This window comes from Choristoneura fumiferana, chromosome 11 (assembly GCF_025370935.1).
Source record: "Choristoneura fumiferana chromosome 11, NRCan_CFum_1, whole genome shotgun sequence".
Classification (NCBI taxonomy): Eukaryota; Metazoa; Arthropoda; class Insecta; order Lepidoptera; family Tortricidae; genus Choristoneura; species Choristoneura fumiferana.
Window position 1 is genome coordinate 7650194 of NC_133482.1, and position 16547 is coordinate 7666740.

General features: G+C 37.7%; 2 protein-coding genes across 6 annotated transcripts; one reads left to right on the forward strand and one right to left on the reverse strand.

Moving 5' to 3' along the window:
• The first annotated feature begins 93 nt into the window (after positions 1-93).
• Positions 94-5232, forward strand: LOC141432652 (cyclin-dependent kinase 20). The gene is made up of 6 exons (XM_074094348.1): positions 94-1886; positions 2285-2473; positions 2575-2696; positions 2764-2878; positions 3083-3310; positions 3548-5232. The coding sequence occupies exons 1-6, from the start codon at positions 1689-1691 to the stop codon at positions 3635-3637; spliced, it is 942 nt and encodes a 313-aa protein (XP_073950449.1). The 5' UTR covers positions 94-1688; the 3' UTR covers positions 3638-5232.
• Positions 3648-16418, reverse strand: Ada2b (Transcriptional adapter 2B). 5 transcript variants are annotated; one of them, XR_012451848.1, is made up of 11 exons: positions 16227-16418; positions 16052-16111; positions 15824-15965; positions 15521-15738; positions 14898-14970; positions 13663-13816; positions 12884-13148; positions 10963-11036; positions 9570-9705; positions 4802-8985; positions 3648-4651 (listed from the first exon to the last, which is right to left on the reverse strand). XR_012451848.1 is itself a non-coding variant. In XM_074094345.1 (10 exons), the coding sequence occupies exons 1-10, from the start codon at positions 16335-16337 to the stop codon at positions 8845-8847; spliced, it is 1317 nt and encodes a 438-aa protein (XP_073950446.1). In that variant the 5' UTR covers positions 16338-16418; the 3' UTR covers positions 3648-8844. The 5 variants fall into 5 exon arrangements, 4 of the variants coding, with proteins under 4 accessions (XP_073950446.1, XP_073950445.1, XP_073950447.1 ...); XM_074094345.1 differs by having other exon boundaries at positions 3648-8985; positions 12941-13148; XM_074094344.1 differs by having other exon boundaries at positions 3648-8985.
• Between the last annotated feature and the right edge of the window lie 129 nt (positions 16419-16547).

The following is a 16547-nucleotide window of genomic DNA, read 5'->3' on the forward strand; positions in this document are numbered from 1 at the left end:
CAGTGACAACAAAAGAATACATCTGTACAAACATAAGACAATGAATGTATGTAAGTAATATATTTGTGACTAAGCAGCCGTTGACTTGTATTATATTAGTTGGTGGCTTTTGTAATTTATTGCAATAAATGAAACTTACAACACCGTACTCGTAATAACCACTTACGAGTCAGTTTTCATTTTACTTCGATATACTTAAATACCTAATATTTTTTGCTATAAGAGGTACCTACATTTATTTTTATGCGAGCGTTTTATTAGAGACACTTTTTGTTGACTGCTCTACTGCTGCTGTTATTCAAAAGTACATTCACATAACAAATTTGCAATCAGATGCAATCAGTCCGGCCAGTACCTACCAAAGTGTTAAAAAATCAACTTTTTTTTAGTAGGGCTGCGTTGCACAGCGCTTCTGGCAGTTCTGCAGGGCTACTACGAAACTCGAAGTTCGTATCGTACCGTCTCTTTCGCTCTCGTTTAAATAGTATAAGTGTCAGAGGGACCGCACGACACGAACTTAGAGTTTCGTAGTAGCCCTGCTGTATCGCATGCCAATTATGATCCACATAATCCTTCCTCGTGGCCTGACGAATGCTGAATGGATTCCTTTTTCATAAAAAACGTATTTAGATATTTATTGGAATATTTGTTACTTCCTATTGATTACATTAGTTATGAAATAAATGTTTCTTATTCTTATTCTAACTTAAAAGATTTGACCGAATCCTTACTAATATTATAAAAGCGATATTATCATATACATATAACTTTTTCCCTGCCTATTACCTCTTCACGTTTAAACTGCTGAACCGATTTAAATGAAATTTGGTATGCGGATACTTTAAGACCCTTGGGAAGGACATAGGACAGTTTTTATCCCGGACAACGGCATAGTTTCCGCGGGATAGCGATAAACAAATTCTACACTGACGGAGTCGGAGACAAAAACTAGTCACAAATAAGCTTAAAAAATTGATGTAAGTATTGTTTTTTAGACAACCAGGTGGCCTAGTGGTTAGAGAACCTGACTACGAAGCTTGAGGTCCGGGTTCGATTCCCGTGTCGGGGCCGATATTTGTATGAAAATACGAATGTGTGTTCTCGGGTCTTGGGTGTTTAATATGTATTTAAGTATGTATCTATCTATATAGTTATATTTATCCGTTGCTTAGTACCCATAACACAAGCTTTGCTAAGCTTACTTTGGGACTAGGTCAATTGGTGTGAATTGTCCCGTGATATTTATTTAATTTAAGTCTACAACTAGTCCCGTAATTACAATGAATGACCTATTCACTGTACGACTATGACGAGTCGTGTATCCTTGCGTTCCGTAGATACCTATGGTAGATAATGGTAGATACCTACATTACATCCCAAGTCTATAGTAGCTAGCTACATATTAGTAATCTGTGGTCTATAGGTAGAGTCATTCACGATGACGCGTGCCGTGATTCTTATGTCTAATTTTGACAAAATCACGCGTCTTCGTGGATGGCACTAGGTATACGTCATTCGGAAGGCCGTTACCATGGTAACAAATATAGACATTGACATCAAAACAAATACAACATAACATCAAATTTCATGCAAAGTAGCTTGATAGTGCGGTGAGGATCCGAATCCAAAATAGGAGCCTCAAAATTATGCCAACACAGTTCAACCAAGAGTTATAAATAACTCGAGACATGGACAAGGATGTATCAAACTACTCAGTGGTGGGTAGGATAGGGGAGGGGGCACACGGGCTGGTGTTCAAAGCTCGACACTTGCCCACGGGACGAGAGGTAGCGCTGAAGAAGATCCTGATTAAGAACCTGGATGACGGTATACCGGTCAATGTGATGAGGGAGATCAAAGCGCTGCAGCTGTTGCGGTGTAAATATGTAAGTAAGTTAGGTACCTACTACTATGTTAGGTAACTTTACCTACCTCCTAAAAGTATGACAATTTCGCTCGTGCGATCTGTTTTTGTCATGAAGAGGTTTTATATCCCTACTAGCTTACCCGCAGCGTCGCTTGCGCGAAAAGTTAGATCTGGCGGGAACTGAATTTAAATTCCTGGATTTTACTGAATTCCCAAAACGTCGTGGTCTTCTATACATACGTTGTATTTAGAAAACCCATAGAAAATTTAATGTTTTGTACTTTGGCCGTTATCGATCTCTTTGTAGTTGACTATAGGTACTTATAGGTTCAACAAACCCCCGCTCACACCGCGCATTCCATTTTCGTGGTGTTCTATGTTTTTTACTTTCCATTGCATCAAAATATATTATCACAGGTGATAAAGCTCCACGACATGTTCCCCCGAGGCATGAGCTTAGTCCTCGTGCTGGAGTATATGTGCTCAGGCCTCTGGGACATGCTCCACCACAACCAAAGCGAGATGACGCTACCTCGGGTCAAGACTTATGCGCAGATGCTGCTCAAAGGGACGCGGTACATGCACGCGCATTATGTCATGCATAGAGTAAGCATAAACGACCATCTCCTAGTCCTGCAAAGAATAACCACAAGTATTCGTTCTGCTGATAATCCAGCGAATAATAAAATACATCTTTCTTTCTTCAGGATTTGAAACCGGCAAATTTGTTAATTAATCACGAGGGAATACTCAAAATAGCTGATTTGGGGCTCGCTCGACTTTACTGGCCAGACGGTGGAAGACCTTACTCACACCAAGTAGCCACGAGGTAGAGTAGTATTTTTCGCTTTTTTTGCTGGAGAAAATCAAGAGATTAAACAGAGTTTTGCTTTTAGATGGTATCGCGCCCCAGAGTTACTCTACGGAGCAAGATACTACTGCGAAAAGGTGGACTTGTGGGCCGTCGGCTGTATCATTGCAGAGATGATAACTAAAAAACCTATTTTTGCAGTAAGTTCGCAGCTATAAAATTTATTAGATACTTTAATTAGTAAAGTAGATACATACGCAAAATCGCCACTACGTCGCCGTCGCTCAGACGTCAACGTGGATGAACATGGATTGATCAGATAAAAATTAAGTAGAAGAAGAGAACTCCAAGTTTGCCGTGAAGGAAAAATGTAGGAGTCTGACGCCACTGTCAATATTTTCTAGGGGGAATCCGACATCGAGCAACTAGCAATAGTGCTGCAGCACCTCGGCACGCCAACTGAGGAGAGTTGGCCGGGGCACGCAGACCTCCCCGATTTCCACAAGATCACGTTCCCGCCGTCCGATCCCACGCCGTGGCCGGAACTCTTGCCCGGTTTGGAGCCAGATGCCGTGGAACTGGTCAAGTCGTTCCTCTGCTACGACGCTGACAAAAGAATATCAGCTAAAGAGGCAAGTCATGATAACTTGTTTCAGAGAGTTTACTGCGGAACATTCAATTATTTATTAGTTTTTCTTTGTGATAGGGTGGTCTCTTGTGATAGACTCGTCGGTTTTCTTCGTTTTCCTGAAGATTCAAATGAGAAAGACAACGGATCTTTTATTTCGAGTTCCGAAAGACTTAGCAAACTAGTTCAAGTGTAAGCTCCTAAAATTAAATATTCTGTGACAGTTCCCTTTTCCTTACAGGCACTGCGGCACCAGTGGTTTCACACCCGACCTCTGCCAGTATCGCTAGCGGACATGCCTAAACCCACTAGCGCTACGAAGCCAAAATAAAAAAAATAGATACTTTCATTTGCTTTTTATTACTTCAAATAACTTACACATAGCTAACTACTCACAATAAAAGATTGTACAAGTAATAATAATTAACAATGTAGTTGTACTTTGACGAAATGTACACATTTTGAGCCATAACAGATAAAAGAAATGAGCGTAAGCAATAAAAAATAATTGTTATAATACTTTTCTACGCACACGCATCGCTTATACTCAACAAGTGACTATACCGTAAGGTCGGGGTACTTTGGCCCTGAAGGGTAACTTTGGCCCTTGGAATTAACCCGGTCTTGGTTTTATTATTGCTTTGTGAATATGGCTCTCTGCCATGTGGTTGATTTTAATTGACGATCACGTTTTTATATTTTTATTTTACGTTTTTTTATGTGGTTTTCATATGGGCTGTGGGCTAAAACAACCTGAAATGGGTCAAAGTACCCCGCATTACGGTACTGAATTTACTAAATTTATGTTATAAAGCCATTTCCAAACCTTGAGCTTGTTGTAGGTTCTGCTGGGTGTGATTTGATGACGTTGAATACTAGACGTTAATAAAAGTAATCACTACTAATACTCGTGTGATGTATCGTCGGGGTTAGTGCGAAGCCGTAATAATTCCGCGAATCTGACAAATTACGCAAATTTTAATAATTTTTTTTACTCCAAATTCGTTAAATAAAACATGGAGTTAAAACCATTCTGTGTAAATCAACACGCGGGTACTGAAGATTCGCGGTGACATCAGTGGTGGAAGTGACTATGTGCACAAATATGAGAAATACCCATTCCCGACGATACATACAAGCTGAAGCTAAGACGCGCCCAAAATGTGGCTAAGGCTTTTAGGTCAATACCTAAAAGGTTGGGCTCACATAGGTACATAATATTATTAAATGTATGACTGCGAAGATTCAGAGCCAAGAATTTAACGATGACGTGTCATACCTAAATGTGGTTAATAAATACAACCATGCCCAATTAAAATGGAAATAAACAGTTACACACGAGGGTCTCTTTCCCGGCCCGGATAACACCGACATGGAAATACCGGCCCTGTTTTTTGTGTACACGCTCATAGAAACTGACAGGAGCTTCTATGGGCGTGTACACGAAAAACAGGGTCGGTATTATCCGGGCCGGGAAAGAGTGTCACCCACACACGACACTAGGTACACATGATTGGACCTTTAAAAAAAATACAGCTTGTGCCATTGTTATGAGGGATCAAGTTCATTCTACTCACATCACACTATACACCGTATTATTTTTGATTTCCATTAACTTCGACAATGGCTCTGTTCATTGATACAACTACCTGTGGCCCATTTCACGAAGCTACAAAATAAAATTTACAAGCGGTAGTCTCTTTTTAATGCATACTGTCAAACAGAGACTACCACTTGTTAATTGTAAATTTTAGCTTCGTGAAATAGGGCACTGGTAAATAAATTTTTAGCTAAATTCGAAAAATTAAAAAAAACTACTTTTTTTACGTAATAATATTATAAGTTAACAGTCATTGTCATTGTTAAAGGTCCAATTTTAAAATTCACATATATGACAAGTAATACTGACGTGACACAGAGAGATAACCTAAGACACATACCTAACAAAGATATGTATGGGTTAAAAACACTTTAATTTAGACTTTAAAAAAAGCCTCATAAATTAAGATTTTTTAGGGGCTGTTTCACCATCCATTGTTTAGTGTTAACTGACGGTTAAATGTGATGCCGTCTCCGTCTATTCGAACAAAACAAATAGAGACGGCATCACACCTAACCGCCAGTGAACGCTAATCAATGGATGACGAAACAGCCCCTTAGTGTTTTTACACCTGTCCCAATGTTTGCCTGTAATCAAATCTTGCAATTTCATTTTGACCAATTTCCAGTAATCGGATTGTCTTGAAGTTTGGCATACTTATGTAAATTGCGTGACAATACTATAATCTGGTGACGTCCTGGTAGTCCGGTCGCAGTCCAGAACTCCGGTCGCAGAACGGAACTCTTCAACGGTTAATGGCATCGACTTGAAATTTGGTATACAAATGTAGTTTGGGTGACAATGAATGTACAGTCAGCAAAAAAAAAGCTTGTACATATTGAAAATGACATTTTTACCAAAACTTATTAAACAATAAGAGTTAGGACACTTTGTCTTATAGAAAGGAACTTTATTTAAACTGTTGAACGTTTCCTTAGAATTACCGGAAATCAAAAATAACACGTTTTATGGAAATATTCTCAATTTGATTTTAATACATTCACACACTAACTTTGTTTTCCGCGCAACCGTGTATTCGAGCGCGAGTCATACTAAAGTATACTACCACAGCCTCTTATACAAAACTACTTGAAATAAAAAAGGAATATTCGGTCGAAGACATAGACGACCGCGACGACGTGTATATTTTTCACCTTATCGAAATGGTATTAAGGGCCAAAAAATTATACACAATCTATAGACTACACATACTAATATTTTAAATCGTAACCCGTCATAATAATATAACGTTCTCGCAGTAAACGTCCTAAATATTTTCCTTTTATGACGTAGCGATATCGTTATGACAGTAATGTGAAAAGGTTTCATAGAGACTCACGACTCAATAGGTTCGATAGTACATTAGGTGTACAGACTACTATTTTACCAATTCATATTTTACATTATACAGCAAAAAGGGAACAAAAAAAAACAAACCCCAATTTCGTTCTAAGATACCTTTGCTTATGCTTACCTTTAATTAACATTCCATAATTTGGACCATTTCATGTCATTACATGATTTATTTACGAGGATAACGAAATATAAACTCAGTGCATAGAACTAGGGATCATTTAACGGCAAAACAATTGACACATTCCAAATTACCTAACATCTCACACAAGTATAACATTCATGCCATTTTAACCCAACTATAAATATCGTTTCAAATCATTAATTACTGAAACCGGATATCACGAGTAAATTCGTGCACACCGTTTTTTAATGGTATTTGCATTCCCTACTAAATCATGGTCAAGGAAAACATACTTCCCCTATTCACTATCTTAAAATATTTAATTTAATTTACTTATTATATCATAATGTTTAGATCCAACATTACAAGGCAATGGATCGAAAGCCTTTTCACAGTAAGCGCTAGCGCAGTGGAGTAGTTTCCAATACGGTAATGGTAAGACAGCTCGATACATGATTCGATTTTAAATACTATGTACAAATTATATTTACAAAAACTCCATTTGTGTAATCCTAGGTTTTAAGTAAATTGTGAGGCCACTTGTAGTTTCTTTCGAAATATTCATTACGTTTCAAGCGTACAAGTTGTACTAAAATTATTTTTTAACATTAAGCCAATTTAAATATGCTATATTTGCAGCATAATTTATATTTTATATTGGTGGACATATTTTTGAATACTGTTGCTAAATAAGACACCTTCGCTTTTAAGTATTGAAAGTCTAGTTTTTTTAACCACAACAATAAACAAATTAATCGCAAACTTATGAACATTTTCAGGACTTTCTTGTGATATACTGGAGAAAAAAGGGCAAAAGTTCTAATTTTTTTTAAATGTTAAACAGAAATAAATTACTCGTAGTCTATTTATATAAATTGTATAGATACTTCAATTTTACAGACAATATCGGTGGTAAAATTAATTTAAAATAAAATAAGAATGACATAAGCCATATTCAAGAAGAAGAAGTTCAAAGCCGACTTGTAAATGGATACTGACTGCTTTGATAAGTTTACACAGACGCTTCGTAACAATGACACAAAACACAGTGCCACATCAATTTTACATTCAAAAACTGTGATTATGACCTAGGGATTATCTAAGATTTGGTAAGTTATTAAAATAAAATAAAAAACTATTACATGATAATGGAATCTTTTCAAGTAGTGAAACCTCTGAAGAAAGCCGAGCTATGACAGAATAAGGCCGAGGTCAAACATGTGTATTAGACCTGTGTAGTGATGTAATTATAGTAAACTTACACCCGCTTGTAACAGTGTGCGACAGATTGCCATTAAACTTGAAAGTAACATTTTTACTTCGGTAAAACGACTAAAGCTTTTTAGAGCTATAAAACATCTATGTGTTCACATTCAAAAACGATTACTGAAAGTACTACAATAAACAGTAGAAAAAATTAAAAATATTTAGACAAAATAGGGAACATGCAAGCATTTTTTTGTGTACTTAATTGTTTGACAAACAGAGTTTAAAAAATAATGAGAGGACGTTTTAAATTGTGAATTATAACGGAGAGATTTGACATCTCATATGACATGACCACCATAAAAAGACCGGACTAAGTTTCATTTTTCTAGAAAGAGTTAGAATGCAAACTTCATCCACTCGTATCTTCCGTATTTTTCAACAGATATTGATGATTTTTACGTCATTCATTTTATTTTCCAGTTTTGTATCACATTAAGTTACTTAACACGTTGGTTGCCATGAGCATGACCGGTGAGATCACGTAATCTTCGGCCATGAACTTCAAAAGTGGGGTCCAACCCAAATTTTTTACGTTATTGTTTTGGGGATTATTTTGGAGGTCAAAGTTAAACTATGAATGCTAATTTGTGTGATACTCTATAGTTATTTATAAAAAAATATTATTTCGAATTTTTAAATAGCTTCTGAGAGGATCACTTAATTTGTATGGAGCGTGTGAGCAACACTTTAGGTGAAGAATGGTAAGAAGAAAACGTATTAAGAGTACAGTTGTGTTACATGCATATTCCCTATTATTGCTATTCAAGGATCTACGTGAGAAATGTGTCCGTAACAAAGTGACACCATCGCTTGCATTCCTACCCATTATTGTCGTATGCAGCAATCGTATACTGACTCCCCAGAAACTATCGAATTTATAACCAGAACGAAATGAATATAAAATACAACGAGTATTTATAAACGAACTAGCTATTTCCCGCCACTTCGTCTGCAAAACATTCAGTTTTCCGTATCGTGCGGCAACAATCAATTTTCTTCTAAATGGAGCGCAAATCACAACTCAAAAGTGTCACATAATGAATCTGTGGTGGGTTTTCTATTTTACGCATAGAGCCGGGATGCGATGAGATTACGAGGCGAAGGATTGTGTTACATTTGCTTTCGCACCCACACTGCCTCCAAGTTAAGTTATAGTCGTTGAACATGTCACAAGCGTTACATACAGTCGATGCTAGTTGCGGATCCACCCAGCGGAATGCAGGTAGTGTCTCACGGCCAGGTCGAGGTCGGCGTCGGGCGCCGGCGGCCGCCGCAGCAGCACGCCTTTCATCGTCACGTACTGCGCCGGCGGCAGGCTCAGCGCGGAGCACAGCTGAGGAACAGCCGTCATTGTAACGCCCGCCACATGATACGGATACAGTGGCGCTTAAGTTACAGAGGTATGTTGAGCCTTCAATTAAAGTCCCATTACACCACCTAACTACATATAGAGTAAATAGTTGCAGTTACAGAACATATTTTCTTGACAACTGCCTAAGAAAATAGTCACAGCGAGTGGGGAATAAGAGTACTCTATTGTATAGTATAAATGTGCATAATACAACTTAGGGAACGTGACTACGTTTAATACAGGGATGGGGGGGGTCTTAGATTTTCGTCACTTAGACATTTTGTCTTCATAGAAGTATCGTGCTTTATAAGTTGCGCAAATTATAGTTTTTTGTTCTTGATAAAAAAACACTTCTAATTTTATTGTAGTGTAGGTACACACGCACTCTTGGCATCACTTGATTAGCGTCATAGTAACAAATATACAAATATAATATATTTCGTTTTTTTCTTTACGTTTCTGTTTGCAAAAAATATTTTAAAACCATGTTTACGATTGCATATCGCGTCGACGGCGCGTTAAAAAGACGCGGGGCGCAAAAGCCCTAAATCTAAAAAGTCACATACCTGTATCTCGTTAGTTGTCAACAGCTGCTTGCTCGAGGGTGCGTTGTTGCAGAAGCTGCTTCTGCAGCATCCACATCCGGTACTTCCGTCCCGTGTGCACTTTGGGCTGGTGGAATTTGAGCCGCTTTCTCCGTCTCTGCGGGACGCATGCAACAAACATTATGTTACTCAGCGGCAAGTCCTAATCTTACTAATACAACTAATATTATAAATGCGAAAGTTTGTAAGTCCATTCGCTTGTTTGTTACTTTATCACGTCTAAACCACTGAACCGAATTAGATGAAGTTCGGTATACACATAGTTCAGAGTCCCGGGGAAGGACAAAGAATTTATCTCGGAAATTCTACGCGAATGGAGTCGCGGGTAACGTTTACTTTCTATCTATCTGTATAAATAAAAATGAACGCATAAGCACATAACTTCCGAACGACGGCAACAAATTGGAAAAAAAATCTTTTGTGTTTGTTATTATCAGGAAAAGGTTTTTATGAAAGAAAAATTACAAGTGAGGCGAAGCCGCGGGTAACTCTTACGATAAAACGGTTGGACGGACTGCAGTGAAACTTTGTATGTAGAATTTTGAGAGCATTAAAACGGGACGGGGATGTAAACATGTAAAATCCAAAATCTTATCTGTGAAGTCTAAATAAATTAAATTCTTGAAAACGGATAATCTTCAATCAGAATCCCAGTGGGTATTTCGTAAAATCCCGTATTTTTAATTCACGAGAACGAAGGCATAGTTACATTCAAAATTTACGGTCAAAGAAAACATTTTGAAGAAACCAGCACAAATCTGCAAAGCAATGAGGGCTATCGCGCATGAATTCGCCACTAGAGGCGCTAGCGTAGCGTGAGGTCTCCGAAATGTCAAATCTCATAGTTTTTGGGTGAGCTACGCGGGTTTATTTATAATTAGAATAATTTTGTGAATATTTTGCAATATCTGAAATTAATTATGGCAAATATGCGTTCCGAGGCAATGAATGTCTGTGTTTTGAGACAGTTTTGTCTTTCGGAAACCTTTGTCCTCCCTTTTTTCCGAACAAAACGGGGACTATGCAACACTGTGGCATGCTCGATATTTTTATGGTACGGTTTTAAGGTGTGTTAAATATGATTTTAATCTAAACTTTGTTTTCACGCCCGTAATAACAGACTTTGAAAGCCATACTTAAAAACCTCACGCAACAGTGCGCCATCTAGTGAGACAAAAAACGATAGCCCTCATTCAATGGTGTGTGTGAAGTTTTTAATTTGCACTGGGCACACGTAGGTCTCTCATTCTGTGCTCAACAGTGGGATATAGGGGGATTATGATGATGATGATGATTATGAGGGAAGCTGCGGGTAAACGCTAATGTTATACAATTAAATAATAATGATAAGTACCTTTTTCTTAGCAGCAGCGTGTTGGTCGGCGTTTGGTCTTTTGTCTGGCTGGTGTCCAGGCACCCACTGCTGCCCTGGCGAAAACAATCGTTATACGAGATCAAACCCAAAACTACACAACACAATGGATATGTTAGTACACTCGTCACTACGAGACGCTATACACTGGCTGGTCTTATACGTGCTTTGGAGGGACAAAACGGTTCTAAAATTTTTCAACGAATAAATTTTACCCAAATTAGTCGTTTCTCAACTGTTTCATATGGTCGAACGATTTTTTTTTTCGAAACTTTAGTACTTCAGGATTGTTATTAAGTAACTAGCCTTACCTATAGGATTTACAGGATAGTCCTGAAATATATTCTGAATAGTTTAGTTTCAGAAAAAAATTATCGTCCTTGACACGTTCGTGAAATTAATTATTTTTTCGTCGAAAAGCTTGGAATTCGTACACCACCTGTCTACGTCCATGTAAGTTTGCTACGTTCCTACAAACTTATACCATAACGTTTTGTTTTCGCACATTCACATTACACATATGCTGAGCTTAAAGTAACTCATGAGCAAGGTTTTTGGCGGTACATTGGCCGAGAGCAAAGCACGTGTTCTAGACTCCTCATATAATAGTTTTGTTTGAAGATTTGGAAATAACTACTACTGCTCTTCGACCGAAAACATCTAAAATTGCATCATCATTTAATTAGGATTGAGTACCTTATTGGCACACAGATTAATAGAAGAGACAAAAAGTGAACATAGCTGATAGACATGCAAGAACTTGTAATTAACATGGTATAATTGTATTTTGATGCTTTTCATCAGGCAATTAATATTTTTACAAGCTTCTACTTGTCCTATTTGCTGTTGTTGTTTTTGGGTCAAATCTTGCAAGTTCATTCTGACCCACTTCCAGTTAGATGGACTTGAAATTTGGTATACATATGTAAGTTGGAGTTGGATAACAGTACAAGTACAGTCAACTAAAATTACAGTCAGGAAAAAATCTTGTAGAACTAAGTTTTTTTTTAACAGAAACTTATATCAACATATTATGTATAACTATAATATTCTTTGGTATGAATGTGTCACGAGCTTTGCGGTGAAGGAAAACATCGTGAGAAAACCTGCGAAGCAATTCAATGGTGTATGTGAAGTTCCCAATCCGCACTGGGCCCGCGTGGGAACTATGGCCCAAGCCCTCTTGTTCTGAGAGGAGGCCTGTGCCCAGCAGTGGGACGTATATAGGCTGGGATGATGATGATGATGAATGTGTCAATGCTAGTTCTAGCATAATTTCAGAACTAAACACCTCTACCATAATCTAAAACGCAAAGCGAAAAGCTTATGGTTTATGTGTAATGAATCATGAACTATGCATGCAAATACATGACATGTATGAATGTATGATTGTTCATTGGATTCGTTGGCAGAGTAAGAATAAAAAAACCAGTTCCGCTCAGATACTTACAAAATCTCGATAAAGTCTTACTAAAAATAATATTTATAGACAAAAAAGTAGTAGTGTATATCCATTATTTGGTATAAACCTTGCGGATCTGGTTTAGTCGTAAATAAGGCTCATTTCAGATGATCGCACGACATGACTATACATCTAGAAGTTATCTACACCCACTTTTTCGCTTGAAGCTCTAATTTAAATACTCGTAGAGCAGTCTGAAAAAGAAATCGTTCGTTTTTTCGTGTAACAGAACTATGACATTCTCAATATTTTGTCTGCTTTAGAAATACATTTAATCATCTTTGACAAAGTTGTCACTAGCAGTAAGAAGTTAACTAACAATAAGGCTTATTTTGACTTCGAGTAGTACTTTCACAAGTGAACTCTTAAACCCTAGTACGTACATCGCGCGACCATCAACCCGAGCCATCTTAAAGCAAACATAATATCTCTAAAACGAACCCAAAAGTGAAATAGTCGATTAGCAGGGGCTAAAGCATACGAGGGTCGAGTTCTCACGTCGAGCGCGTGCGGGTGTTTGCGCTGGGCCGCGTGCTGCTCGTAATGGGCGCACTCCTCGAGGCGAGTGACCCCCGCCAGCCTGTACCGGTGGAGCTCCGCGAGCCGCACTCGCAGCTCCCGCTCGCGCCACAGACCTGCGACCACGCCGGCTTGCTCCGCGCGCCCGTAGAACTGAGCGGACCAGCGGAGCCGCTCGGTGAACTCTCTGGAAATATGGGTGATAGGTTTTAACTTCATTCGAGTAGACTTGACTAACTTCTTCTAATTAGACACAAATCTATTTTATAACTGGTATTATTTGAAATAGATCAAACCAGATTGTAGTTTTTTTGCTTCTTATATAAATAATAATAATAAAAAAATATATGATGGCACACTTGACACTAATTGACCTGGACCGAAAGTAAGCAAATCTTGTGTTATGGGTACTTGGCAATGGATAAACATGCTTAAATAGATAGATGCATACTTATTTAAATACATATTAAATACCCAAGACTCGAGAACAAACATTCTTATTTTTCAGACAAATATCTGCCCCAACCGAGAATCGAACCTGGGACCTCAAGATTCATAGTTCTCTCTTTAGGTTCTCCAACCACGGCAATATATGAGATGTAAAATGCGCTCGACTATATAATTTCTGATAGTGGACGCAGTTATTTGCCGCGGCGCAAACTGCCTACAACATACAAAAACGTTTCATCAAAATTGCTCACTTCTTTTCTTTGGCTAGTTTGGAGAGCAGTTTCTGTTTGTTTCTTTGGTTGTTGAAGAATACTGAAACGAGCTGGTAGTCGCGCACCAGCCTCTTCCGTCTCGTTCTCTCACGCAGCCGTCTCGTGTACAGATCCACTTGGGACAGTTTCAGAGCTGAAAATTAATTAATGTTACTTTCATGTTTCAATTAGGTGGAACAACCTCAGCCTCTATTCTTCAGACCCAGTCCCATCCTGCTTGTCGATCTCTAAAAATGTCCCACTGTTTTTTTTAGGCTATAACAATTATACCTAGTATAATGAAATGGAATGTGAGTTAAATATTCGAATTATTAGATGCAGATTTTTGTTTGCAATGCAAAACATACTAACCTAGATTTGATGAAGTGAATATGAACATTCTGTACCTAATATTGGAATATTCAATATTGTAAAAGTTGAATCAATCAATTCATACCAATTATGTTCATTATAAATATTAAGGTAACTGTTCTGTTTCTATCTGTATATCTAATAATTCTTCACACTTAGATAGCTGAACCGATTTAGACGAATTTTAGTATGGAGATAGTTTGAGACCCTGTGAAGAACACAGGATAGTTATTATCCCGGAAAATAACTAATTCCCAAGGGATAAACGAAATCTTCGATAAATCGAAAACAGCTAGTGAGAAAGTAAATAAATAACACTTAAAAACCGAAATGATCACTGAAAGGACCCCGGACCTAAAGTATGGAAAATGTGGTTTCTGTTAAATATCCTGAGATTTTGATATGTTATAGATTTCAAAGTCCTGAACAAAAGTGTCTAAGGGTGCTACCTCTGTTTCCGGGTCCCTTTCAGAGTTTAGTTTCGTTTTTTAGACACTTTTGTTCAGGACTTTAAAATTCTTATAACATACTCAATGATATTTTGCATGTCAATGCAGAGAAACCAATATAATAACTCCTGTCATTTGAGTTAAATAAAATAAATGCATAAATTCAAATCAATTGACCTAAAAGTAAGCTTATTGGTTATTACTAAGCAACGGATAAATATAATTATATAGACATACTAAATAATATTAATGAGAACAAACATTCATATTTTTCATACAAATATCCCTGACAAATCGATAAGCTTCGTAGTCTTCAAGGCAATTGGATGGCTATTTTGGAAAGCTTGACACTATTTTGCAGAAAGAAATCAAGTTTACTACCCATTTTACTGTAGTAGGGAATTGTGAACTTACCAACATCCAACTCATCGTCTTCAGGACTGATTGAAAGAGTTGATATCAACTGTTCAGCTTCATGATCATGCTCCTGTAGACATGTCTAGTTTTAGGTACTACACATATTGTGAAATATTCAAACACAAGATTTAGGGGCTGTTTCACCATCCATTGATTAGTGTTAACTGACGGTTAAATGTGATGCTATCTCTATTTGTTTTGTTTGAATAGACAGAGACGGCATCACATTTAACCGTCAGTTAACACTAATCAATGGATGGTGAAACAGCCCCTAAATTTATTTTATGCAGAATATGCTCCAACATACACAAAATGCATAACAAACTAATTTGTTTTGGTTGTTTTTAAGTGTATTTCGCAACACAGTCATCACCGTTTATAGAGACACCAGTTATAACAACACATTGGACCATAAACACATTGGACGTAAGGACCAAGAAAAAAGTCCCAACACAATCTGATATGTATCCCAAAATAATGTTGGTTATAATAACCAACTGTGTTTAATATTGCTGACTGTATTAACTTACAATAAAAGCAACTTATAGGACACTAGGACACCTTTTTGAGCTAAAAAGCTTTGCAAATAAAGGTAAGACAAAATAAACATTTTCATTTACCCTTTCAAAGTCATCTCTATTGGGCATATACCCAAGTTGTGATGCCTCCTCTGGGGTAACGGAAAGAGGTTGGAGCCTAGACACGGCGCTGGGTCCAAGGGGCCCCTCGTCCCTGTCTGCACAGAGCAATGTTGGCCGGCTAGTGCTCTCCACATTGCCCCAGGTAGCTCTTCCAATACTGCCTTCTAGGTATCGAGTTATGTATTCGTCTTTGGCCTCTGAAATACACTTAAAAATTTAAAGACCTGGTTACGCTAGTAGTGAATATAACTATGGGAATGCAAATAAAACAGCAGAACGTACCTTCAGGGGTCCTCGTTTCTATGTGTTTCGCTATGTCTTCCCAATTTCCAAACCCAAATTGTTCTATAGCATCTAAAAGTCTAACTTCTTCATTTGCCGACCAACTACTTCTACCTAGGAATATTCCAAACGCACCAGAGTCCTGCAGGAAATGAGAAATGTTTTAGAATACTATCTCTTTATATCAGTTAGTTAAGCCATTTGAGAAATTATCATGAAAAGACTTACCATATACTGATAAGCGTGATCATTTTTGTGAGATCCAATTTCAGCACCCAGAGAAAAACACTGAAATAAAATGATTGTTTTGGAGATTTCAAAATTTTGCGCCAAAACTATAAACAAAAAATGGCAACTGTTACTTCGTTGTAATAACGAGGATTCGCTGCACTACAATGCTTACCTGCAGACAAATATCAAAATCTGAACATTCTGTACATCTTACTCTAAGTCCATTAATTTCTTCCTGGCAGTAAGTACAGTTATATTTGGCGTATAAATCTGAAAATGACATGGTCACAAACACTAAATTAATCGCTTGTTGGCAGTCAGTTTCTTTTCTGCTCCCACTCCCACTCAACAAAAGTCATTTTTCGCTTGTACCATAGACACGGAGTGTAACGTAACGTGTTACCAGTTCATATCAAGTTCATATACATTGAAAAGACGTCTTCACACGCTAACAAAACAACTAAGCGGAGCGATTTACGGTTTTAACACATCA